A 27,088-nucleotide genomic window follows, 5' to 3' on the forward strand; every position below is an offset into this window, starting at 1 on the left:
AGAAACATATTAGAACATAGAACATAGAACATACAGCACAGACATAATGCCTGTGAACATGATGCTGAAATAAACTAAATCCCTTCTGCCTGCACATGATCCACATCCCTCCATTCCCTGTATATTCATGTGTCTGTCTAACAGCCTCTCAAATGCCTCTGTTGTATCTGCCTCCACCACCACCCCTGGCAGTCCGTTCCAGGCACCCACCACTTTCTGTGTAATAAACCTGTCCCGCACATCTCCTTTAAACTTTCCACTTCTCACCTTAACTGCATGTTCTCTAGTACTTGACATTTCTACCCTGAGAAAAAGATTCTGATGGTCTACTCTATCGATGCCTCTCATAACTTTATAAACCTCTGTTAGGTCTCCCCTCAGCATCTGACACTCCAGGAAAAACAACGCAAGTTTGTCCAACCTCTCCTTATAGCTCATACCCTCTAATCCAGGCAGCATCCTGGTGAACCTCTTCTGCACCCTCTCCAAACCCTCACATCCTTCCTATAATGGGGCGACCAGAATTGCACACAATACCTCAAGTGCGGCCTAAACAAAGTTTTATTTTGGTAAATCTGATGTAGGTAAAACACATTCTAAAGCAATCGATAGGCACAGAGTTATTAATATGCACTTGTTTCTCTGGATTTGTATACACAATGTAGAGGAGCTGTTAGTTGGGCAGAAATGGGACTGAGAAATAGACTGGAGCTTATTTCTCCTGTTTCAATGTATGCTATCTCTTTGTGTGACCCACTTTCTCAGACACTCCCAGAGGGGGAGAGGACAGTGTGTGACCCACTGCTCACCCAGTCCCAGAGGGGGAGAGGACAGTGTGTGACCCACTGCCCCACCCAGTCCCAGAGGGGGAAGGGACAGTGTGTGAACCACTGCTCCACCCGGTCCCAGAAGGGGAGAGGACAGTGTCAGATATACATTCTCCCTTGGGTTAAACACAGCTGTATGATGTCTGAGCTGACTGACGTATTCAATAATTACTCAGCAAGCCTGACAAGTGTGGTAGCTACTTGCAAAATCCATGGTTCACAATCGGTCATGGAGAAAAGAGATGGTGCAGTTAAGCATGAAGACCCAGGAACTCATCTTCAAAGTGATGAGCAGATTCGTTTTCAGTTTCATCTTAAACTTCTTTTGATTATCATTTGAAATGAGGCAAAAACGAGACACCTGAGATATCAACAATTGCAAAGACACGACTTGGTTTTATGCCATACTTTAAAAACATGTCCTAGTGTCTCAGGTGTGACCGTGAAACACACGTACAGGTATTGTTCATGGTCACACAGGTACAGGTATGAGTTGGGAGCTAGAGTAGGCCACTCGAGCCTTTGAGTCTGCTCCACCATTCAAAGAGATCATGGGTGATCTGATTGCAACCTTAGCCCTGCATCACCGCTTATCGCTGATAACCTCTCATCTCCCTGCTTCTGAAGAATCTATCCACCTGTCCCTAAACGATAGTCAAAGACTCAGCCTCCACCAACCTTTGAGGAAACTTCCAAAGACTCACAACTCTCTGAGAGAAAATACTTCACTTCATCTCTGTCTAAAATGAGCCATTTTTTCTGAACAGTGTTTCTGATTTCCAGACCTTCCCACAAGAGGAAACATACTCTCCACACCCGTCCTTCCAAGACGCCTTAGAACTTTTTACGTTTCAGGAAGGATGTGGAGGCTTTGGAGAGGGTGCAGAAGAGATTTACCAGGATGCTGCCTGGATTAGTGGGTATGAGCTAAAAGAAACTGGACAAACCTGGGAAACAAAGGACTGCAGATGCTGGAATCTAGATGAAAAACACTATGATGATGCTGGAGGAACTCAGCAGGCCAGGCAGCATCCGTGGAGAAAAGCAGGAGGTCAACATTTCGGGTCAGGACCCTTCTTCAGGACTGAAGATAGGAAAAGGGGAAGCCCGATATATAGGAGGGAAAAGCAGAGCAGTGATAGGTGGACAAAAGAGGGGAGGCGCGGTGGGCACAGGGTGGTGATAAGTAGATGCAGGTAAGAGACAGTGATGGGCAGGTGCGGGGGAGGAGGGGAGAGCAGATCCACTGGGGGATGGGTCAAAGGGAAGGAGAGAAAGGGAAAAAATAGTAGAAGAAAAGAGGCTAGGAAAGAGAAGAAGCACGGTGGGGGGAGGGTTTGTGGGGAAGGGGAGTGGGGATTACTTGAAGTGGGAGAATTCAATGTTCATGTCATTAGGCTGCAAGGTTCCAAGATGGAAAATGAGGTGCTGTTCCTCCAGTTTGTGCTTGGAATTCTCCCGGCAGTGGAGGAGGCCGAGGACTGACATATCAGTGATAGTGTGGGAGGGGGAGTTGAAGAGACTGGCATCGGGGAGATGCAGATTGCGGTTACAGACGGAGCGGAGGTGTACTGCGAAACGGTCACCTAGTCACCCAGTCTAACAAACTTGGGTTGTTCTTCTGGAGTGGTGGAGGCTGAGGGGAGACCTGATAGGAGTCTATAAGATTATAAGAGACCTATATAGAGTAGACAGTCAGAAACATTTTCCCAGGGTAGAAATGTCAACTACTAGAGGACATGCATTTAAGGTGAGAGGGGGGGAAAGTTTAAAGAAGATGTATGGGGCAAGTTTTTTAACATAGAGAGTGGTGGGTGCCCGGAACAGGCTGCCAGGGGTGGTGGTGGTGGCAGATATGAAAGAGGCATCTAAGAGGCTGTTAGACACACGAATGTGCAGGAAATGGAGGGATATGGATCATAAAATAAGATAAGATCTTTATTAGTCACATGTACATTGAAACACACAGTGAGATGCATCTTTTGCGTAGAGTGTTCTGGGGACAGCCCGCAAGTGTCACCACGCTTCCGGCGCCAACATAGCATGCCCACAACTTCCTAACCCATACTTCTTTGGAATGTGGGAGGAAACCCACGCAGACACGGGGAGAACATACAAACTCCTTACAGACAGCGGCTGGAATCGAACCTGGGTCGCTAGCGCTGTAAAGCATTATGCTAACTGCTACATCACCGTGCCTGCCCTTCACGTGCAGGCAGAAGAGATTTAGTTTAATTCAGCATCATGTTTGGCACAGACATTGTGGGCTGAAGGGCCTGTTCCTGAGCGTTAATGTTCTGTGTTCTATGTTAAATCAAGTTCCCGCTCATTTTTCCTGCAAGCCTCGCCTGTCCAACCCTGCCTCATGAGACAACCTACCCACTCCAGGCATCCGTTTCATAAATCTTCTCTGAACAGCTCCCAGCACATTAACTTCCTTCCTTAAACAAAGACACCAATACTCTGCACAGTACTCCAGCTGTGGTCTCATCAGTGTTCCTGTATAATTAAGGCAGAACCTCCCTACCTTTGTATCCAATTCTCACGGCAATTAAGTTTGACAGTGAGGTACATAAGGGGTTATTAGAGGCCTCAAAGGCACCATCAGCGGGATAGACTTCAAGGAGTGGCAGAAGGAGTGGAGGTGAGAGGCGCTAAGGTTTAGGCAGGGAATTCCTGAATTAGGGACCTCAGTCAGTGCCGACATGGACATCAAAGTGAGGACAAGGAACAAGGCAGAATAGATTGAGGGCAGAGATGACTCCATGGCTAGAGGGGGTCACAGAGACAGAGAGGAATGAGAATATGGATGAAGCCTGTTTGAATATTTAACGATCAGATTTAAGATGCAAAAATGAAGCACCTGAATAATTGATATGACAAGGAAATATGCAGATTAGCATTAAAACAGAGATTTGTTCACTGAGAGGGAACTAAAGGCTCCACAGTTATTGGGGCGGATGATGAAAGGGAATTAAAAGCAACCAGGGTTCCCACCTTCAGGTGGCAGTGATCACCGGGTATGTGTGCACGATGTGGATGGCTGACAGGGGCTTGAAGGGCCCACAGTTAAATACTGACTGTCGCTCTTAAATATTTTGTATGTGTGTGTGTGTGTGTGTGTGTGTGTGTGTGCGCGCGCGCGCGTGCGCACGCACACACGTGTGCCTGTTTGTGTGACCATGTGTGTGTGTCTGTGTGTCTCTGTGTTTGTGTGTGTGTGTGTCTGTGCGTGTGTGTGTGTATGCGTATTTGTGTGCATGTGTGTGTAATCATGTATGTGTATGTGTGTTTGTGTGCGTGTGTGCCTGTATGTCCATGTGTGTTGGTGTGTTTGTGTGTGTGTGTGTCTATATGTAGGTGTGTGTTTATGTGCGTGTCTATGTGTAGCTGTGTGTGTATGTGTGTGTGTGTCTGTGTGTCTGTGTGTAGGTGTGTGTATGTGTGCACGTGCATGCAATTGTGCATGCGCACGTCTGTTTGTGTGCAGATGCATGTGTGTCTATGTGTGTGTGGGTGTGTGCATGTCCGTTCTCTCACACATGCTCACACACATAAAATAAAACAAAAAATGCTGGAAACACTCAGCAGGACAGGCAGCATCTGTGGAGAGAGAAACGGTTAATGTTTCAGGTCAGAACCCCCTTCCTCAGAAGCGGGAAACAAAACACAGCGAGGGATCGTAAAACTAACTCGTTTTCTCTTTTTCCCAGTTCCAGTGAAAGGTCTTCAACTTGAGACGTTTTTCTGTTCCTCTCTCCGCAGTTGCTGCCTGACCTGCTGAGCGCTTCCAGAATTCTACTGTTTTTTATTTCCGATTTCTTGCGTCTGCATGTTTTCGATTTTTGTTTACATTATTTGCTGCTTGTGGAACCAAAACCTCACTGAAAGAAATGAAATAAACAAAACGAGGGAGAAGACTGACAGGGAGGGGAATGTGAAAGGAGACCGGAATTTTCTCCTGTTTGCTTTGGCAGGTGAAACCAGACGTTTCAATGGCTGAAGGACACTGGGAACATCCAGAGGTTGTGCAATGCGTCACAGCCCTGCGGCCGGCAGAGAGAGCCGGCCTCCGAACATCCTGAGGAAGCACAACATTACCCCCTGTTGGCCTGTTTGTGTTACTACCCAGTCTGAAACTGTGGCCGGATTTGGCCTTGGCTCTGTACTTTCATACTACATATGATGTCCCCCTTTTGGTATTGGTATTGGTTTATTATTGTCACTTGTACCGAGGTACAGTGAAAAACTTGTCTTGCATACCGATCGTACAGGTCAATTCATTACACAGTGCAGTTACATTCGGTTAGTACAGAGTGCATTGATGTGGTACAGGTAAAATTACATACTTATACACATATGTACAAATCTATGTACACATGCATATACACATATAGATGTGCATATAGAGTGATAGAATCACAGAGTCATACAGCACAGAAACAGGCGCTTTGGCCCATTCATACCAAGATGCCCCCCTGAGCTAGTCCCATTTGCTAGTGTTTGGCCCACATCCCTCTAAACTTTTCCTATCCATGTACCTGTTCAAGTGTCTTTTAAGTTGTTATTGTACATATATTCTACATATATGCATATATGCACACACACACATATATATACACACATACTGTATACATACATGCATACACATATGTACGTACTTATACACATGTGTACACACATATGAACTGGGAGCAGGTGTAGGCTGGTGGCCACCCTGCCTCCCCTCTTTCGTCCACCTATCACTGCTCTGCTTTTCCCCCCTATATATTGGGCTTCCCTTTTTCCTAAGTTCAGTCCTGAAGAAGGGTCCTGACCCGAAACGTTGACCACCTGCTTTCCTCCACGGATGCTGCCTGGCCTGCTGAGTTCCTCCAGCATCATCGTGTTTTTCTTCTAGATTCCAGCATCTGCAGTCCTTTATTACTCATGTGTAAGTAAAGCATAACCTCCTTACTTTTGCATTCACTTGCCCTAACAATAAGTGATAACATTCTGTTAGCTTTCCCAATTACCTGCTGTATCTGCATACTAGCCTTCTGTAAATGATGCACCAGGAAACTCAGATCCCTCTGCATCCCAGAACTCCACGACCTCTCAGCCCGCAGATAATCCACGTTCTTTCTATTGTTGCTGCCGCAATGGAGAATTTCACATTTTCCCACATGATGCCTCCACCTCTCCCCCATTGGTTCCAGAGCAAACAACCCTAGCCTATCCTATAGTTCTTCACTGTTAAGCTTCTCCAGTCCTGGTGAATCCCCTCTGCACCCGAATCACCTCTTTCTTGGATCTAGGTGATTGAGGAACTAAAACGGTGGCCTCGTTGGTCTGGTATAACCCCACTTACTCTTGCATTCAACGCCTTGGCTCAAAATGGAAATCATCCCCTATGTCTTTTTAAACCATCCTGTCAAGTGTCTTAATATCATTAAGAATCTGTGGATGTACATGCCACTGTTCCCCTACACCTCTCAATATCCTCCCATTGTGTGTAGTTTTGGTCACCGTGCTAGAGGAAAGATGTTACTAAACTAGAAAGTGCAGAAAAGATTTACCGAGATGTTGCCTGGACTTGGGGGTCTGAGTTGCAAGGAGAGGGTACATATTCCCTGGAATTTAGGAGATTGAGGGGTGACCTGACAGATGTATATAAGATCATGAGGGGCATAGACAGGGTGAAAGCGCACAGTCTTTTTCCCCAGGGAGGAGGTGTTAGAAGCAAAAGGGCATAGGTTTAAGATCAGAGGCGAGAGATTTGAAAGGGACATCAGGGGCAGCTTCTTCACACGTATTTGGAACAAGCTGCCAGAAATAGTGGTTGAGGCGGGCACATTAGCAATGTTTAAAAGCCATCTAGATAAGTCCATGGATAGGAGAGGTTTAGAGGGCTATGGGCCAAACGCGGGCAGATGGGACCAGCTCGCTGGGCAACACAGTCGCCATGGACAAGTCGGGCCGAAGGGCCTGTTTCTGTGCTGTAAGGCTCTATGACTCTATTGCCTATTCCCTCACATTTCCTCCCTCCTAAATGCTTGTCTCATATTTCCCTGGATTAAATTCCAACTGCCCAACTTTCCAGACCATCCTGCCATCTAAAACCCTCTTCTTCACTGTCAAAAACACAATTAATTTTTGCAGCTCTTGCAGACACTTTATCATGGCTCCTTAAGCATAAATAATCAACATTTACTACCACCGATGGGACTGAGCCCTTTTAACCCAGTGGTGACACAGGTAGACAGGGTGCTGAAGGCAGGCTTAACTTCGTCATTCATGGCTTTGAATATAAGAGTCGGGATGTCATGTTACAACTGTACAAGATGTCGGTGAGACCACACCTGGAGTATTGTGTGAAGTTCTGGTCACCCAGCTATAGGAAAGACGTCAGCAAACTGGAGAGGGTGCAGAAAAGATTCACGAGGATGTTACCGGGATTGGAGGGCTCGACTTATAAGGAGAAACTGGACAGGCTGGGACTTTTTCCCTGGAGCATAATAGGCTGAGGGGGTGACCTTATAGAGGTTTATGAAATCATCAGGGGCATCGATAAGGTGGATGGTCAGTCTTTTTCCCAGGTTAGGGGAGTCCAAATCTAGAGGGCACAGGCATAAGGTGAGAGAGGGGGAAGATTTAAAGGTGTTCTGAGGGGCAAGTTTTTCACACAGAGGGGGGTGGGTGCATGGAATGAGCTGCCAGAGGAGGTGGTAGAGGCGGGTACAATTGCAACATTTAGAAGACACTTGGACAGGTACATGGATAGGAAAGGTTTAAGAGGGATGTGGGCCAAACACAGGCAAATGGTCAGCTTGATCAGCATGGACAGGTTGGGCCAAAGGGCCTGTTTCCCTGCTGTATAACTGCGTGAATGAAATATCCAGTCACAAAAACACACATTAAACATTATCCTTTGCTTCCTGCCACAGACAACTTTGGGTCCAATTTGACACTCTCCTGAATCCCATCGGTTTTACTTTTTTAAGCAACCTGCCAATATGGGACCACGTCAAGAAGCCTGCTAAGATCTGTCTCAGCAATATCAGACGCACTGCCTTAATCAACCAGCCTAGTTACTTGCTTAGAAAATTCAATCAATTTATTTAGATACGATCTTATAGACGGAGGTGTTGCTGGCCTTCCTCGCTTTCTTGCTGGAGAAACTCGGCGGTTGGAGCAGCATCTGTGTGGGGGAAAGGAATTATCGACGATTTGACTCAGTCCTGATGAAGGGTCCCGGCCCAAATCGTCGACTGTCCATTTCCCTCCATAGATGCTGTCTGACCCGCTGAGTTCCTCCAGCATTTTGTGTGTTGCTTCTTGCTCTTTTCCTGGCCTTTCACCCGTTTCCTGGCGGCCACTTTCTTTGGCCCCTTTGCAGGTGCCGGTTCACACAAGGAGAAGCAGAGCCCCGCACCCGACTGTGATGTTCAGGGCGATCTGAATGCAAATCAGGGATAGAAACTGGCGAATTCCCATTGGTTAACCGGCGATGAGTCCGTAGTGTTTTCGATACATTTGGTGGGAATTGGCCAATCAACGCTGTGAAGTATTTGTAACAGTTTCTCAACCTTCAGGCAACCATCGACTGCAACAATGCGCGCCCCGGGCAGGGTTTCTCAGGGAGGACGTAGAGTAGAAATAATAACCAGAAAGTGCTCATCACCTTCTGTACCTTCAACGAATTATCTGACCTATCTAATTTGTAGTTCTTGTGTTTATATCTTTTTAACGAATAACGTTTGTTTATACATTTAAAAACAATAGACAAAGTGGCGCGGCACGTAGTGCTGCTACCTCACCATTCCTGACCTCCGGTGCTGTCTGTGGAGTTTGAACGTTGCCCCTGTGGACGTCGTGGGTTTTCTCTCGCACCCCGAAGACTGGTTGGAAAGTTAATCGGCTGCTGTAAACTACCCTTAGTGTGTGTGGATGGCAGGAGAATCAGAGGGGAGGTGATAGGCATGTGTGAGAGAATGCGTTACTGTTAAATAAGTGGGAAATTTGATTGATCTGAAGGTCGGCATGGACTTCATGTAGCCTTAAATCTTGTGAAACGGGTTTTCTCTGCTTGGATGCAGCCTCATCTGCTGATTATAGGATTTTCTGTTTTGATTTCTGTCCACTTCAGACACCACCAGTCTCGCAGATCCGTTCTGGATCTTGCTGTGCTACCTGAGTGAATGCAGTTTCCGTTTGCAGAGTTACCGGTTATGGAAAGCCTCCAGTTTCCTGCTCAAAGACTCGGGCATCGGCTGCGTTCCGACAGCAGTGGGACAGGAATTAAAAGACAACCAATACTTACAAGTGAATGCATTTGACAGTTTCACATAAATACCTGGTGCTCCAATACAACTTCAATATTTCAATAATCCTTTATTAAATAAAATAAACATGGCATTACTGGCATGCTCCCGGTCGGTGCTGCAATTCGTTCAAATAAAGCTGCTGTCTCACAGCGCCAGAGACCCAGGTTCAGTCCTGACCTTGGATGCTGTCTGCGTTCTCCCCAAACACTCTGGTTTCCTTGTGAAGGTTGGTCACTATAAATTGTCCCTGGTATGTTGGTGAGTGGTAGAATTGGGGGGGGGGGGGGTAATTGATGGGAATATGGAAAGAATAAAATGGAATTTGTATAAGTGGATATTTAATGGTCTGACGGACCTGGTGGGCCGAAGGGTCCGTTTCCGTGCTGTGTGTCTGACAAATCGATGGGCGCTCAGATTAGTTTCCTCTTTGATCCAAAATATGGACCATGCGCTAACGCACCGTGGATTGCGCTCCTTCACTGGAGCAAATGAATAACCTGAAGACCCTGGTAGTTCGCGGCAATTAAGGGTCAGGTGCATGGCTGTGAGTTTGGAGTCATATATGGGCCTGGACAGGGAAAGGAAAAAATGCCCTTCCCGAAACAATACTAGATGAGTTTTTGCAACAATCCGGCACTGCTGTGGTCGTGATCAGTGACAGCTACATTATTTAATAAAATGGATTTAAAACCCCAGAGCTGCTGCCACGATATTTGCTTCTCAGTCATTAATTGGTTTGATAATTCGATATTACTGATACAGCAACGTTGTCATATCTGATATACTAACATTTGATGTAACTGCCTGAAACTGCGCCGTTTTGGCTGTTTCAGCTACACAGCTGCGTGGCAAAGTTACAGGTGTCCACTGAGAAACAACTGCCTTATCCGCAAGCGATGTTTTCATGTTCAACTTCAAACTATCATTTCTGAACATTTGTCCTGTTTCTCTCGAAATTGCTCCAATCTTTACTGTCATTTTTATTTCAACCTATTTTCAGTCTTAAACCTCGCAGACTGCTTTTTGTAACAGCAATTGTTTGATTCAGGCAGCCCTCTTTAAAATTGAGTGTATGGCTCTTAAAAGAGCCTTTTAATCATCCGAGTATCTACATCATGCAATATTCAACCACCGAACCCATAAAGGGTCCGTCCCTGGCGTTTCAGCGCGTAGACAACATCCAGGGCTGTGACAGTCCTGCGCTTGGCGTGTTCCGTGTAGGTGACTGAATCCCTGATGACATTCTCCAAGAAAACTTTCAGCACACCTCGCATCTCCTCGTAAATGAGACCGGAGATGCGTTTAACGCCGCCTCTCCGAGCCAGGCGGCGGATGGCGGGCTTGGTGATCCCCTGGATGTTATCTCGGAGCACTTTCCGATGCCGCTTGGCTCCTCCTTTGCCCAGTCCTTTACCCCCTTTGCCTCTACCAGTCATAACTAAAGCCGAACATCAAACAACCCACCAGCAAGTAGAAGCAATTGAAAGTCAAACCGCCTGCAAACGCCTTTCGTAGCCTGAGGGCGGACCTGGTGGAGAACCACAAAGTGGGAGGAGTTGAGATGAAAATGACGCATCGCCTCGATCAGCTGAAATGCAACATCTCAACAAAATGAACAGCTCCGGGCGTTGATATTCTGTACCTTCTGCACCCTTATTATCGTCAATATTTGAGGAAATCAAAGGTTGTAGGAAAATAATGCGGAGGGAAATGGATAACCTCCTCCTGCTTCTCATTCCTTCCATTCTCAGGGAGTCGGTATTGGCCCTCTTCTCAAACAACTAATATTAAACATCTTATGAGAGAGACAACATTGAACATCTTCCCAACTATTGAAGCTTCCTCCAGGAGTCAACGTTGATTTATAGAATCGCAGAGAGTCATAGAGTTATACAGCACAGAAACAGGCCCTTCAGCCCAACTCATCCCTGCCGACCAAGATGTCTATCTAAACTAGCCCCAATCTCCTGCGTTTGGCCCATCTCCTTCTAAACCTTTCCTACCCACGTGGCTGTCTGAATGTCTTTCAAACCTTGTAATTGTACCCATCTCTACAGGTTCCTCTGGCTGCTCATTTCATGTACTCACCACCCTCTGTGTGAAAAAGTTGCCCTCAGGGCCCTTTTAAATGTTTCCCCTCTCACCTTAAATCTCTGCCCTCTAGCTTTGGACTCCCATAGCCCGGGAAAAAGATTGTAGCCATCCATCTTAACTACTGTCCTCATGATTTTATATACCTCTATAAGGTCACTTTGTTCAGAGGTACAGAGTGGATGAGAGCAAAGCCTGCAAGGTGAATGAGCAAACTGGTCACAGTGCCATAGCATAGTGGGCACTCAAGTGAAGAAAATGAAAATAAATCTATTGCTAATAGGGGATAGGTGTAGTGGCTGGGTAGATATCATTCCCTATAGCTGCAAACACAATTCCCAAAGACTGTGTTGCCAGCCTAGGATTAAAGATAATTCCTCAGGGCTGGAATGGGAGGAAGAGGATGCAGTTTATTGGATATGTGGGAACCTATTAATCAAAGGAGGGGATTCTGCTGAAGGAACATGTGCAGCTAGGGTACAAGTTAGGGACAAAGGTAATGATCTCTGTTCTGTTGGGACAAGTTTCACTTGAATCAGGCTGGGACCAGTGTCCTAGTGAGGCAGATAATTAGGGCTGTGGGTAAGACTTTAAACTAATTAGATGGGGGTGTGGGAAGGGGGAGAAAGATCCATTTCTGCATTGTATAATTCTATTTAAGAAAAGGGCGAGAGGGTCAGTGAGTTACTATGGACCAGTTACCCTGTGATCAGTGGTAGGGAAATGCTAAATCTGTTAGTAAGGAAGTGGTACAGGCTTTTAGGAAGTAATGACAAGTTTGGGCAGAGTCAATGTGAAAAGGAAGTTAAATTTTTGAGGTTGTGACTAGCAGAAGTGTGTTCCAAATGATGTGGTGTATTTGGACTTTCAGAAGGTCTCAGCCAAGTCAAGGTTATTGTCACATGCACAAGTACATGTGTGCACAGGTGCAATGAAAAACTTACTTGCATCAGCATCACAGGCACAGAGCATCACATAAGTAGCACTCGTAAGAAAAACAGAAATTAAACAGAAGTCATACACAATTAGAACAATTAGAACAAAAAAAAGTCCATTGTAGTGCAAAGTGATCAAAGTGGTCATAGTGTTGCCAAACTGTAGTGATTTGTGCCGGTTGGTTCAAGAACCAAATGGTTGACCAAGTGGGGTACAAGAGGTTATTAAATACAATTAAACTACAGTGTATTGGGTATGGATTAGGGGCTGTAAATGGACAGAAAAGAAAGAGTAAGAATAAATCAGTAATTTTCAAGTTCGGAAGTTGTGATCAGTGCTGCAGATTGGTAGAATCAGTCATTCACTAATTGTATCAATGATTTGGATAAGGATATCATGTGCCATATATCCAAGTTTATTGCTGGGGATTTGAATACAAGAGTAGAGAGGTTATATGGAGCACTGGTACCTCACAAATTTATATGGTATTAAGCTTCTTATTTAAGTAAGGATATTAACGCGATGAGAACATTTCATTGAAGGTTTACTGGACTGATATCTGGAAATGGCTGCTTGTCTTATGAGGAAGGGCTAGGCTTGTGTGTACTGGAGTTTGCGTCCTGAGGGGTCTTGACAGGGTAAATTGGGGAGGATGTTTCCTCTTTTGGGAGAATGTAGAACTGGGGGTCATTGCTTAAATATAAGAGGTCACTCAGTAAGGACAGAAATGAGGTGATATATTTTCTCTGAGAGGATTGTGATTTTTGGAACTCTCATCCTGGAAAGACATTTGGAAATAAAGTCTTTGAGTATTTATAAGGCAGAGATAGATTCACGATATTTAAGAAAGTGAAGGCTACTGCCGGTAGACAGTAATGGTTGTTGGAGATTACAGTCAGATAACCATAGCTGTATCGAATGGTGGAGCAGGTTTAAGGGGCTGACTATCCTACTTCCATTCCTAATTACTGAAATAACATCCACAGGTCGGTACTACTGATCTAAGAACACAAGTACAACTCCCGCCATAAGAGGTGGAGAATTTAAATTCAAGTATTTGAATAAATACAGATATTTTTAAGAAAGAAAAAGGTAGTCTCATTAATGGTAACCATAAAACCAGAGGATTGCCAGGCTGGTTTACAATCTTTATCCAGGCTGGTCTATTTGTGACTCCAGACCCACCAATGTGGTTGATTCTAAACTGCTCCTCAGATCAGGGGAAGTTGCGGAAGAGCAATGAATTGACAGTGATGTTCACATCTTTTGAACAATAAGCCGAGGTGACTTCAGAGCAAGTGGGCATAAAAATATCCAATAATAAATCAAATAGAGAAGGTAAGAGGGCTGTTGTTTACAGAGAGGGCGATATGGACTGGCTGTCACAAAGAGAGGTTGGAGCAGAGAGAAGTGAAAACAGGGGTAGGCCTTTCAGGAGCACAGACAGTGAAAGGGAGGGAGGTTGTCCTCAAAAGAGAGATCAAGAGGGGTCATGAAATATCAGTGGTGGGCAGGATTAAGGAAAATCCCAAAGCTCTTTGTAAGTGTATTGAAGTCAAGAGAGCAACCAGGGAAAGAATAGGGCCCGTAAGGAATCGAAATAGCAATCTGTGTGTGGAGCCAGAGGGCACAGGTTAGGTCTAAGATGAATACTTCTCATCTGCATTCACAAGGAGAAGGACATTGTTTGCTGGAGAATTCAGATTCAGATTAGTTTATTGTCATATACACCAGGGTGCATTGAAATTCCTTGCTCACGTGAGGCCCACAGAGTAAATAGTGTACATGACAATAATACATACAACAATAAATACAGGAACAAACGCAAAACAACGGAATGGTGCAAAGATTGTCATGCAGTCTGAAGCAGTGCAAAAAGAAATGCTAAAGTGACAATCACGAAAGAGGTAGAGTTGAGAGTCCAAGAACGTGGCAGCACCACTGGGAAGGGGATGTGAAAGAGGCGATTGGTTCAGAAGTCTGACAGCAGTGGGCGAGAAGCTGCCTTTAAATCTGGTCGTCTGGGCTTTCGAGCTCCTGTATCTCCTCCCAGAAGGTAGAAGAGAGAAAAGCGAATGGCCTGGGAGTGACAGGCATCCTTGACAGATATTCTAAAACATGTCAGCATTAAAAGGGGGGAGTGTATTAGGTGCTTTGGCTGGCTTAAAGTTGGATAAATCCCCAGCGTCTGATGAAACGCTATGGGAGACGAGGGAGGAGATCGCTGGGGCCCTGACAGAGATTTTTAAATCTTCACTGGCCACAGATGAGGTTCCAGGTGAATAGATGACAGTAAATGTGGTACCAGCAGGATAAGCCTGGTAACTACAGGTCTGTGAGTCTTACGTCATGGTAAGGGAAGGTATTGGAAAAAGTCTCGAGGCTTGATGAATTTATGCTTAGAAAAGCATGGGTTAATCAAAAACAGTCAGTATGACTTTGTTAGGAGAAGATCCTGTCTGACTATTTTGAGTGAATTTTTAAAAGGTTACAAAATAAGATAAGATGAGATATCTTTATTAGTCACAAGTGCATTGGAAGACACAGTGAAATGCATCTTTTTGTGTAGAATGTGTTTGGGGCAGCTCGGAAGTGTCGACACGCGTCCAGTGCCAACATAGCATGCCCACGACTTCCTAACCTGTATGTCTTTGGAATGTGGGAGGAAACCCAGGCAGACACAGGGAGAACGTACAAACTCCTTACAGACAGCGGCAGGAATTGACCCCTGGTCACCGGTGCTGTAAAGCGTTATGTTAACCGTTACACTACCGTGAATGTGTTGATAAGGGTACTGTAGTTGATGTCATTTACATGGACTTAGTAATACCTTTGACAAAGTCCCAAATGGAAAAACTGGTCCAAAAGGTTTGGGCCCATGAGATCCAAGGCAAATTTGCAAAGTGGATCCAAAACTGGACCTGAGGTGATGGTAGCATTTTATTCCTGTGATTATTAGCTTGTGCCTGTTGCAACTGAGTGTTGTTCTTACTCAAAGCATGGTTGCTTAAGGAGAATAAATATGCAGTGACTTTATTTTGCAATAAATGAAAATTAAACAAAGAAAAATAGAAGCTGCAAATCTGAAATAAAAACAGAAAATTTTGGAAACTGATGAAAGGTCTTCAACCTCAAACATTAACAGTTTCTTTTTTCACAGATATCTGCAGCATTTGTTTTGCAAGGCAGTGCTATTCTGGCCTGCTTTTAAAACATGCTCTTTGGCTTCAATAAATACAAAGCAAATCTGACTTCTAGGGTTAGCTTGTCACGGTGTATGGCTGGCTATACCTCACCGACTTGAATCATGCATCCAAATTGCAAAGGTCTTCGCACAGCTCTAGAAATTGGGAGCCTGGGGACCCTGCGCTGACCCACAGCCCTGGCAGCTCCCAGGAGATGGGTGGTTTCTAACACGCCCACCCCAAGGGTTGAAAAGCTTGGTTCCCTCGGTGTTTGCAGCTGGTTGATGGGGTGGTCAGAGAGTTTCTGTAAGAAGCCCAAGGAAACCCCACTGGGAAGGTGATGGCAACAAGGGAGTTGGCACCCTAAATGAATAAGCCTCTTAGATCTCCCTCGAATTGCCTAAACGTGATTATTCCAATATTAAATATTCACTTAGAAATATTGTGCATATTCAAGTGTCCATTGGTGTTTTGAATATGAATGTGAGGAACCCTGTTAACACTGACTGATTCTGACTGGTCCAGTAAGGTTTCATGAGCCTTTGGAACCAGACAAACAACAAAACATAACAGAACCCGTCCTGAAGGAGGGTCCTGACCTGAAACGCTGATCGCCTGCTTTTCTCCACAGATGCTGCCTGGCCCGCTGAGTTCCTCCAGCATCATCGTGTTTTTCATAACTTGCCTGTCAAATCGTCAGTTACGAGCTTCAAGTTGGCCTTTATATGAGCATCCTTTGTGTCACTGCATTCGTATCCATTTTTGTACTGTATGAGGATGCTGATTCGTTGTGATGGAAATTCTTCCACCAGTCTGAATCGGTGCAGCTCCCAATAACCAGGCGTCAGTCCAACCTGCTTTGACATTCAATGGCATTAATTGCCAAATTCCCCTCAACTGACACCTTAAGAGTTACCATAGACCCTAAATGTAACCGGACCATCTATTTAAATAATGTCGCTGTAAATGTAGAACAGAGACTGGGTAAAACAAATCAATATCTCCAATAAGAATGGGCAAATTTCACCTTTGCCAGCGACACCATCTTATCTAAACATGCGGACCTTGAGTAAAATTATTTTTTAAAATATATTTTGTCATTGTTGCAGAAGCCTTTAGACTTCGATTTTCCTCTCGGCCAATCCCATTGCTTTTGAGACGAGTCGAACTTCAATGTCGGGGGGGGGGGAGGGTTTCTTTTGGTTTTGCAACTCAATTTATTTGAAGATGATAGTTTCCAGAGGCAAGGTTTTAAAATGTAATTTGGATATTAAATGACAAGATTTTTTTCCGCCATGTTAAAGTTCTCCCCGTTCTTCTTATAGTTACAAATAGAAACACGGCGCCTGCTGTGATTTGTGCAGTTGAACAGCGATTAGTCAACTGGAATTGGCAATTTACCATCCTTCATTTGCATAACACTGTATATATCAGACAGGCGACAGGGGGTGGCATTTGCATGATACTCTGTCGGGCTTTTATTTTGAGTTAGGCAGGCTTGAGAAAGAACTAAAGGCTTTGCAATGCCGACCGCCGTTGCTGTTTCCACCAGCACCACGGCAGTGAGTTCCAAGGGCGCCATCTCAAAGAAAGGCTCGAAGAAAACCGCTATGAAAATGAGCAGGAAAGGCGACAAGAAGCACAGGAAGAGCAGGAAGGAGAGCTATAGCATCTACATCTACAAAGTGCTGAAGCAGGTCCACCCGGACACGGGCATCTCCTCCAAGGCCATGAGTGTCATCAACTCGTTCGTCAACGACATCTTCGAGCGCATCGCCTCCGAGGCTTCCCGTCTGGCGCACTACACCCGCCGCCAGACCATCTCCTCCCGGGAGATCCAGAGCGCCGTCCGCCTCCTGCTGCCCGGGGAGCTGGCCAAACACGCCGTGTCGGAAGGCACAAAAGCGGTCACCAAGTATACCAGCTCCAAGTAAAGGTCCCTCCTAAAAGCTGCGATTAAACCGCCAAACGGCTCTTTTAAGAGCCACTCACACAAAGTTAACATGAGACCATAACTGATTAACGATACAATTGTTGGCGTCGAATTGACGATGCATTGGCTATAATGCAAATCAAAAGGCTGCAAATACTGAAAGTCTTTAAAAAATGCTGGAAACAGTCAGGTCAGGCAGCGTCGGGAAAGAAACAACATTTCAGGTCGAAGACACTCGGCTTGTCAATTTGTGATATCAAAATTATAATGCATAGAAAATAAACCTTGTCCATTGTTACTACAAATATTTAATTGCAAGATGCTTACCTTGAAATTGTAGCCATGCCTAGACATTGAATTGTGATGTTCTGTTTCCATTCTATGCTGAGCTCTTATATTTAAATTCCACGGGTTTTGAGTATAATAGAAGTGACACATCTAAATCCACTCGATTACTCAACTTTCAAATTAAAATACTAATATATTAATTTATTTCTAATAACGCAACTGGAATTAGGTTTGTCACCAAAATCAATTCACATTTTTAACAGAAGATCACAGAACGTGATTTCCAAAACATTTAACAAAATTCATATAAACTCCCGTATTCCCAATTGTAATTTAATTCCTCCAATAATTTTAGGATCTAATTTGCAAAGTACACGTAAGATTACCAGGGAATTCCATCCCCACCCATCCTCCACTCCTTCCTCACCAGCTATTAATGTGCTATTTTAAGAAAATTAATCCAGATCAATATATCCATTTCCTGCCAATATTCCTTTGTTTGACTTGTGAAAACGTTCATAAACTAAAGACAAGGTTAGATAGCCAGCATCTTGCATCGTCGGTAAACATGATACCCTCTATTCATTTGATCCCCATAATTTGTGCCTCTTCCTCCATCAGAAGAGGTTTTGACCACAGGTCTTGTTGCGGTTCTGTTTGCACTGGCCTTCTCAATGTACGCCAAAACAGTGGTGGTGTCTTTGTGCCCCCCAAATACAAATTCATCAACTAAGGAACGTTGCTATAGGGGTATCCCGCTGAAAGTAGAAGCGATTATCTTGTCGATAAAACATTGAAACACACTTCAAAACGTATGTTAAAGACCGTCTAATTAGGAAAGCTTGCGGCCCAGGGACATGCTCAAAATCTCATGGATTTGTTACCCACGTCATCTGGAGTAGCACATTTGAAAAGAAGTAAAAATGTTTATTTCCTTGGAACCTCCAGAGGGCAATAAAAAATCCAAACTTCGACAGTGGGTCAATGTTAATTTGTATGATGTTGAGGTAACCATGTGGTTTGAGAGCTTGGTCACAATTTATGATCTCATTCGGGGAAACAGGATCGTCTGACCTCTTCCTGAAACGAGAACTGCGAATTAGATGAATTACCTATATTACATCCACATTTAAATGCAGTTGCAAAAGACCAAATGGAAGAGCATTACAGCTGACTAAAGATACGCCCTGGGTTTTTTTTCTGAGGAATTGACTGCAAATGAACAGGTTGCTATATCTCATGCAGACGGGACAGAGAAGTTTAATGTTCTCTTCCCATGGAGTGGTTTTGCTGTTTTTGCTCGGGTTTGGTGGCTCTGAAAAGAGCCGTTGTATATAGTGTGTTGCATTTCTTCCCCTGCGAGGCGACACCGCCAGCGGGCGAGCGGCTCAGTCTATCAGCGCCGGGGTCCGAGTCGGCGTGGACGCCCGACCGGCCGCCGGGTCCGCCCGCGGGCCGCCCTCCCGCCTCTGGCCGACTTGTACCTGCGGTAGACCCGCGGCGCCCTGGCCCGGCCTCCCCGGGGCTTGAGGCGGCCGCGGGCCTTGGCTTTGGCGCGGGGTCGGCCGCCCGTCCTGGGCCGGCGCTTGAAAGGCCGGGCGGCGGCCCTGCGCGGCTTGGCCTGGCGCTTCGGGCTCCTCCTCCTGGCCGGCGACCTCTTGGAAGGGGCGGGGGTGGGCTTGCGGGTCGCCACCTTCCTGCGGGCCGCCTCTCTCCTCTCCTGCCTGGGCGCCGCCGCCCGGTTCAACCTGAAGGAGCCGGCGGCGCCGGTGCCGCTGGTCTGCACCAGCGAGCCCTTCTGCACCAGCCGCCGCACCGTCTGGTTGACGCGGGTGTTGTTGCGGCTCACGTCGTAGCCCTTGGCCGACAGCGCTTTCTTGAGGGCGGCCAGCGAGATGCCGCGCCGCTCCTTGGTGGCCGCCGCCAGCGACAGGACGCGCTCGGTGATGGTGGGGCCGGCCGGCGCCTTCTTGGGCCGCTGCTTCGGCTGAGCCTGTTGCTGCTGCGGCGGCTGTTGCTGCGGCTGCTGCCTCTGCTGCTTCTTCTTCTTCGCCGCCCCTCCCTTGTCCAGCGCCGTCCGACCCTGAGGCGGGGTGGCGCCGCCTCCCCCCGCGCCCCCGCCTCCGCCGGTGTCGCCGGCATCTTCCGCCTTCTGGTTCTCAGCCATGCCGGACCGGGCCGGGAGCCGTTCTCTCCCCTTCTCTCTCTGTCCCAGCCTCGCACCTAATGTGGCTGGAACTAGAGGAGCGACCGGCACCGACAGCAGCATTTATAAGACGGAGGCGGACGAGGAAGAGCAAAGCCTCTCCTTTCCCTCCAAAAAAAAAGAGACTCCTGTGTTTCTCCGTGATGCTAAATTCCCCCACCCCCGCCAAAGCCGCCTGCCTTGGCTCCCCAAACCAGTCCGGTCCCGACCCGCCAGCTGCAATCTCTCCGCCGCCGGCCACCTTTTGAGTTGGCCATCGTCCGACCGAAGCACATTTCGGCGGACGATGAAAAACCCGCCCTGTCTCGTTGCGTTTCGCTCCTTCTCCCTTGGGAAAAGGCCGGCAGTTCTGAGGCTCTTGGAGGACGGAGGGGTTCCTCCGGCGCGGGGCCATCAAAGGTAAAATTTCCAGAAAGGAAGGCTTAGCTTGCAGTTTGTACTTCGCTCAAATTCCTTCGTGAATCTGGCTGCGGTAGCACAGGTCATGCAGAAACTGGGACGCACAAATTCTGTGCCATTAAACCAATGGGATCGCTTGGTTTGATAAATGTCTGCGGTACGAGATTCCTAGCCCAGACATGACGCGAACTACAGTTCCTACTTCTCAGAGACTAGTAATGAAAAATATCCTAAATTATTATGTAATTATAATAAATCTTTCTAAATAGGATGGAACTTGAGATTTAATTTAAATGATATGACTTTTTACCATTACCATTATAAAATTAAGCTATTGTTTACACAAATCTTCCAATTAATAGATCATTGTAATTTATTTTAATACAGATTTCTGCCTGGGCTATTTAGGATGGAAACCTTTGACTACACACGGGACTAACAAACAGGTGCATTCTATCTTCGTCAGCAGTGAAGATACTGTAGCCAAGTGTTGCCAAGGGCACAAGCCAGCGACTCAACATGTTCACCATCCATGATGATCTTATTCAGTCAGGTCAGTTTTTTTTTCATCCTAGTTCAATCCATATTACTGTATTTTGAGAAATGGCTGTAACATTGATTACTCAACTTTCATATTAATAAATGCCAGCAGATTCTTAAATGAACGGGTTTCTGTCTGTTTTCCCATTTGCCGCATTAGAAAATCATCAGTGTTTTGGAGCTTCAAAGTTATTTAATCCGGCGTTGTACATTCGCGACTTTACCTGTCAAACCATGTACTGTGGAGGACAATCTTAACGTAATCTTACTGCGGAAACTAATGTGGTAAGTGTAACGCAGGTTATAAGCTCCGCCTGGTTTTATTCTTACTTGAAGTCAACAAAAGTTCAGTTTTAATTATGGAGTTGCTTATTCGACAATAGCTGTGACGAGATTAAATTGAAGGCGCGGGGAGGAGGAGAGGTTGTTGCTACATGACAAATGTGCAGTACATGAGACGTTGTGCTATATTTTTTTCCAGATATTTCATACACAACACGAGTATAAATCTTTATTCACTGACCGGCGTTGACCAATTGATAGCCTGAGATGTCTAAGTGGCTCAAGTACTCTGGGTGTCGGTTTAACTATAGGAAGTTGTACCTGAGCACGAATGATTAAAATCCAAGTTTTGATAACAGAATTCACAACTTCTATGTACTTACCTGGCCATATTAGCGTTCTTCTCCTATTGATCTGTTTTATCAACTGTTACTGGATACGTTAAGGCGCTCTGTTAATTTCATGGAAAGTTAAAGTTGGCTAAATATTGACAAGACTGGCAACACTTTTAATGCTTAAATCGCAAATGAACTTCTTTGCATAGTCAATCGTAAATTTAAAAAAAATGTGAACGTATTAAAGAGGGGAAATTTGGCGGAGAGTGTTATTAAACAAGAACCAATCTAGATTTTGAAACGACCGTTATTTTTGATAAACGTCCCATGAGAATATGCGTGTTTCTCGGAAACGAGAAAGGATCGTCTCCAGCTGCTGTCGAAGTAGCGCTCTCAGGGGGACAATTACTGTGGGTCATTACTGTGTTCAGAAGAAAAGGAATATACACACAGAAACGCACCGAGAAAACACGTTGTTAAACAAGCTGTTACGATGCGTAAGGCGGAAAAGTAACGCAGAAGAGAGTGCTCGAACAGTAAGTAGAATTATTGTTACGCAAGAAACAAATTGCTGAAGCGTCTGTGGAGAAGAATGGACAGCTGGCGAGATCTTTCATCTGGACCGTTTGTGTTAGAATTCACCAAACATAACAAGAAACATTGCAGTATGAAGAGCCAATATTGTTGAAGTGAATATATGGACATGTAAGATGCTCGGAGATATGAACAGAGTATCGCGAAACACCGAAAGCACCCATCTCTCCATTAACCTCAAAGGTAGTTTCACGGTTCTGATCGCAGTTTTGAATAGATAACTAATTATCGGAACTCTGAACAACAATGCGCAGTTCACGGCAACGGTATGAAGCAAATGTAAGGACTTTGTTCAGTTTTCTAAGGATAAAGCACAACAACTTCATATCAAACTTCAACGTCGTGGAAACAGCTCGAAACACAAATTCAGGGAAAAAAAATTGGAGACGAGTAGATTCATGAAAGCAAACTGCACTTACTGAGGGAATATCGTTCTCAACTAACCGAATTCAGATCCTTTTAAAAAGGCAAATGATCGATATTGTGTGATAGGTTTCCACAGGTCCATCAGAAAACACATCAGAAAAACTGAAGACCGTTGAATTTTTTTCTTAAATGCCGGTGGCAGCATTGATGCGAATTTGGCTCAGGGAGATGATACTGCTCACACTGGAACGAGGTTGGAGTATAGTTCCTCAGAAACGGGTAAAAGTAACCCTGCTTCTCCTGGTAGGTGTTAATGGTGTTGACTTGTGCGTGCGGACATGAATTTCAAATGGTGCCGTTGACTGCGAGAAGAGTTGTGACAGATTTCAAAAAGTCATAGACAGGCTGGTGGGAACGTGGCGAGTGAAATATAACACAGAGAATTGCGAAACCGTGCACATTAACAAGAAGGATAAAGAGGCAATATTAAATATAGGGGACAATTTACAGACCTGAGAAACATCGGGGTTAAAAGTGCCCACATTTCTGAGAGTGGCAGGGCACAGTGCGATTGGATACAGGGCTTTGTATGTAAAAGCAAGGTTACAAAAGCAGGATAGTGATATTGACCATCTGCAATTTACTGCGTCACCCTGTGGACCAAAGGGTCCAATTCTGTCCATTACTCTTCAGGAAAAAAAATGAAGGTCCTTGAAAAGATGCAGCAAAGATTTACTGGAACGGTTTCAAGGTTGAGTGATTTCGAGCAGAAGTGAACACAGTCATGAGGGGTCAAGATGGAGCAAATGTCCTCGTGAGCAGCAGGGTCAAAGACCAGAGGGCACAGATTTAAGATGATCGGTAGAAGAACCAAAGGAGAAGCAAGGATTTTTAAAACAGAAACACGTCACAGGCTGCAACACATTGTGTGGAAGGGTTGAGGCTTTCAAAAGGAATTGGAAGCACCGCCGTCACCACACGGAAACTAGTGTTTTGGGAATGAGAGGAGAAACAAGATTAACTGGTTTGTTCTTACAAGTGGCACAGTGGATTAAAAGGCATCCTTCTGTAGGATGAAAATTCCATGAACGTGTGAAACCTTTCTTCCAATTAATTGTTCCCAACAAGATATTTATGAAAATGTAATTAGTAAATCGATAGTATTTGTTATGTATTCGTAATTATTACACAGTTTGGAAGCAGAAATATTCAGTGACATCATTCATACCAGTGTTGTACACTTGTATTCTGTCCTGGAAAATAGATAAAATTAGACGTCACAATATATAAAGTGGTTGTGAAAATGCAAAGTATCCGAGAAAGATACACCTTTTACTTGAGTGTTTGGTCTATAACAAAATACTGTTGAGGAATATGGATAAAGACTCATCAAAAGGTGTTCATGAATAGAAATAATCTTATTCTTCTGCCTAACTGTCTGACTTCCAATGTTGAAATGATGTGTAGAACTTGAAGTTCAGAGTGGTAGAGTATTCAGTAGAAAGTGTTGGTTCATGTGCTTCCAACTACCAACAAATGTGTAGAGTTTTAACATAACACAACAACCCAAAAGGTTTCCAAACCTCATTAGTTTCTGTACCATCATTTTACAATGAACAATCTCATACATACCTTCGTGTGTTAGTTAAGATTCAGCTGATAATATTTTAACCAATGAATCAAAAGATTCAAGTCCCACCAGTGACTTGCTCATAAAATCCTCAGCTGCGCTCCAATGCAATACCCGAGAGGTGCCGCATTGTACTGGATGCTGCCTTTCAGATACATTAAATTGAATTCTCATCTACCCCTACTTTTCCACAACCTGATCTGATTATGGGAATTATCCTGTATACCTCAGTTAACATCACTAAAAAAATTACTATCTGGTTATTATCATCTTGCTGATTGAGGGAGTTTACTAGACCCCAGTTGACCACCCGCATTACAACAGCGACTCTGTTTCAAAAGTAATGACTGTAAAGAAAGCCATTTGAGTCATTTGGAGATACTGATGCAAGTCTATATTTCTCTGACTCAGAATTAATTATTTTGATTTCATCATTCAGAAATCCTAATTAAGATTTTGTTATCCAACCTAGGAACCAAGAGGCCGAATTACATAAATTTCAAAAGCTAGTAAGGCATCAAAACATGCATAATTATAAAGGAAGCAAATGTTTTGGAAACATGAATCACTGATGACTTTTGTTAACAAGAGTTCCGGTTACTAACTTAATGTTGCAATTATTTGTTGTCTTCTGGTTGAATAGAACTTTATATCTGTTGTTATGTATAAGTTTGGCTGGAAAGCCAAGTGCATTTAGCCAGTATATGTGGAGTTCCAGTTGGGCTTAATTTGTTTGATATAAACAGGAGGACAACTTTGCAAAAGTATATGCATGAATATTTGTAACTGTACCATAATAGTGAAGATCAGGGAACTGGGACTAGTTAGATAGCTTGTTGAAAAAAGCAGAACCAAGAGGATGAACCAACTGGCCTCCTTGTGCCTGTGATTCTAGTTCATCACCACACTGATCCCTTGGATTTCTGAGATCATTTGATGAGAGGTTATATCGACCGAATGTGTATTCATTCAAGGTTAAGAGAATGAAAAGGAATTTAATTTTAACGTATGTGATTCTAACAGGAGCAGGCTGTGGGGACGATATTTCCCCGGGTTGGGATATCTAAAATGAGGGGTTGCAGACTCAGGTTACAGGTCAAGAGAGTTAGGATTGAGAAGATAAATGTCTTCACTCAGAGAATGACGAACATGTAGAATTCGCTATTGGTAGAGGCCAATTCAACGGCTATTTCTAAGGAGTTAGATGCTATTCTTGATGCAAAAGGCATCAATGGGTATGGAGAGAAAGCGGGGATACAGTACTGAGACAGATGATTGTTTTAAATGGGGGGAGCAGGGCTCGAATGACCGAATGGCCTTCCTCCTGCTCCTATGGTCTAAGAGATGAGTCACAGTCCTTTCAAAAGAAGGGCACCCACCAGGATGACAATAAACTCTTTTTTCCACTTTATTCCTTCATCCACTCCAGCAGGTGGTTTCCGAAAAGGGTCGACCAGAGATGAATTGCTGCTCCCCAAAACCTGCGAGGTTAAAGCAGCAAATTCAAGTTCACGATTATTGTCATGGGCACCCATACACAGGGTATATATGCCGTGGGAATCAGCTTTTTGCTGCAGCAGAGCAGTACATTACCAACATGACAAAAACAAGTTAATAAAACTTAAATTTACATAAATTATACATAAATTACATAACATAGATTATACATAACTTCAGTTACATAACATAAATTATACCAAAGAACATAAACATAACGCCACTAGTGCAAACTGAGAGAGAGAAAAATAAATATACTACGAGGTAGTGTTAGGATTTTTCAGGTCGGTTCAGGAACCTGATGGCAGTGGGGAAGAAGCTGTTGTTGAACTTTTGAGGTGCGGGTCTTCAAGCACCTGCACCTCCCGCCAAAGAAGCAAGAGGCCAAAGAAAAGGTTAACAACAATGCCATAAGTCATGCAGAGTAAGCGATGTGCAGGATTTAACCCAAAGTTATAAGAGGGAGAAGGGGGCAGGAGGAGGTTGGAGGGCCGAGCGACCGGTTGGCTCTACCTCGTCCGCTTCCCGTCTTTAAAAGAAGCGCGGCCGCCGCTCCGCCGCATCTTGAGGCGATTGAGTGGAATGGCTGACACGGTCTCTGCCAGACCAGATGGGTCCGCACCCAACGCTCCCAACCCGCCCCTTCCTGCCACCAGTGCCCCCAGCCTGGTCTCGGCTGCCAAGAAGAAGGCGGCTTACCGGCCGCAGAAAGGCGCGGTGGCCGAGCACATCCTGGAGGCGGTGGCCGCCACCAAGGAGCGCCAGGCTCCCAAGCTGGGCGCCGTGAAGAAAACCACCTCGGCTACCGGCTACGAGGCGGACAAGACCGGCGCCCGCCCCAACCCGCCGGCCGACGCCTTGCCGAACAAGGGGTCCGCAGTGGAAGGCGCCGCCGGCAGCGGCGGCGGCAGCTCGGCGTCCGCTCTCCGCCCAGATCGGGAGGTGGAGGGCGAGCAGGGAGAGGCCGAGGACCGGAGCAAAGGAGGGACCAAGAGGAAAGCAGCGGCCCCGAAGAAAGGGGCAGCGGCCAAGCCCGCCGCCCGGAAACGCGCCACGAAGCCGGCGGCCAAGAGACCCCGCAAGCGCACGGCGGCCAAGGCCAAAGTGCCCAAGCGGCCCGCGGCTTCCAGGACTGCAGGGCGGCGGGGCCGGGGCGTCAAACGGAGATAGATGGAAGCCAACAACCTGAACTCAAACGGCTCTTTTCAGAGCCACCCACACATCTCCATCAGGAAGGGCTATGGACATTAAAGACAGTTTGTGCACAACCACATCTTCCATTTTTTCAATCCCCCTTTCAATACATATAAAATGTGCCATGGATATAAGCAACAAATGCCAGAGGTATTTATACAACATACAATTTATACAATACAATATACAATTCTTGCATTTTATTGGATCATCCACATCATGACCGAAGCAAATTTTATCAATTTCCTTCTGTTTTCCGCTTGTCCCCCTATAGTGTTTTAAAGTGGAATTTTTAGTACAAAAATAAGCTTGAGCGGGAAATGTGCAACAATTCACGACACATTGACAACCTTTACCAAAATTAAATCACTGATTAAATATAAATATAATTCAAGGTGGTGAGTGATAAAATTAAATATAGTCATATGTTTAGCTTCTATTCCTAGCGTGTCAACGGTTCAAAACAAATATAATGCCTA

The 27,088-nt window shown here is 45.1% G+C and overlaps 3 protein-coding genes and 1 long non-coding RNA gene across 4 annotated transcripts in view; 3 read left to right on the forward strand and 1 right to left on the reverse strand.

Annotated features, from left to right (window-relative positions):
- Positions 1 to 27,088, forward strand: part of LOC127586020 (histone H3-like) — a 208,037-nt gene that overhangs the window by 161,480 nt on the left and 19,469 nt on the right. The window contains exon 2 of the mRNA XM_052043792.1: positions 18,890 to 18,898. Within this exon, the coding sequence (XP_051899752.1) occupies positions 18,890 to 18,898 (9 nt within the window). The remainder of the gene's footprint in view (positions 1 to 18,889; positions 18,899 to 27,088) is intronic.
- LOC127586027 (histone H4-like) lies at positions 10,258 to 10,569 on the reverse strand. The gene has a single exon (XM_052043799.1). It carries the CDS (start codon positions 10,567 to 10,569, stop codon positions 10,258 to 10,260), a length of 312 nt encoding a protein of 103 aa, XP_051899759.1.
- Positions 16,869 to 17,279, forward strand: LOC127585788 (histone H2B type 1-A-like). Its single transcript, XM_052043486.1, has one exon. The coding sequence runs from the start codon at positions 16,869 to 16,871 to the stop codon at positions 17,277 to 17,279; it is 411 nt and encodes a 136-aa protein (XP_051899446.1).
- LOC127586033 (uncharacterized) lies at positions 20,592 to 21,314 on the forward strand. Its single transcript, XR_007958622.1, has 3 exons — positions 20,592 to 20,724; positions 20,872 to 20,996; positions 21,193 to 21,314. It is a non-coding gene; the product is annotated as an uncharacterized LOC127586033 (long non-coding RNA).

Source organism: Pristis pectinata, chromosome 34 (genome assembly GCF_009764475.1).
Source record: "Pristis pectinata isolate sPriPec2 chromosome 34, sPriPec2.1.pri, whole genome shotgun sequence".
Classification (NCBI taxonomy): Eukaryota; Metazoa; Chordata; class Chondrichthyes; order Rhinopristiformes; family Pristidae; genus Pristis; species Pristis pectinata.

What these genes read in the sequence shown, in the direction of transcription:
- LOC127585788 (XM_052043486.1), top strand. Translation starts at nt 16,869, where the DNA reads ATGCCGACCGCCGTTGCTGTTTCCACCAGCACCACGGCAGTGAGTTCC.
- LOC127586027 (XM_052043799.1), bottom strand. Translation starts at nt 10,569, where the DNA reads ATGACTGGTAGAGGCAAAGGGGGTAAAGGACTGGGCAAAGGAGGAGCC.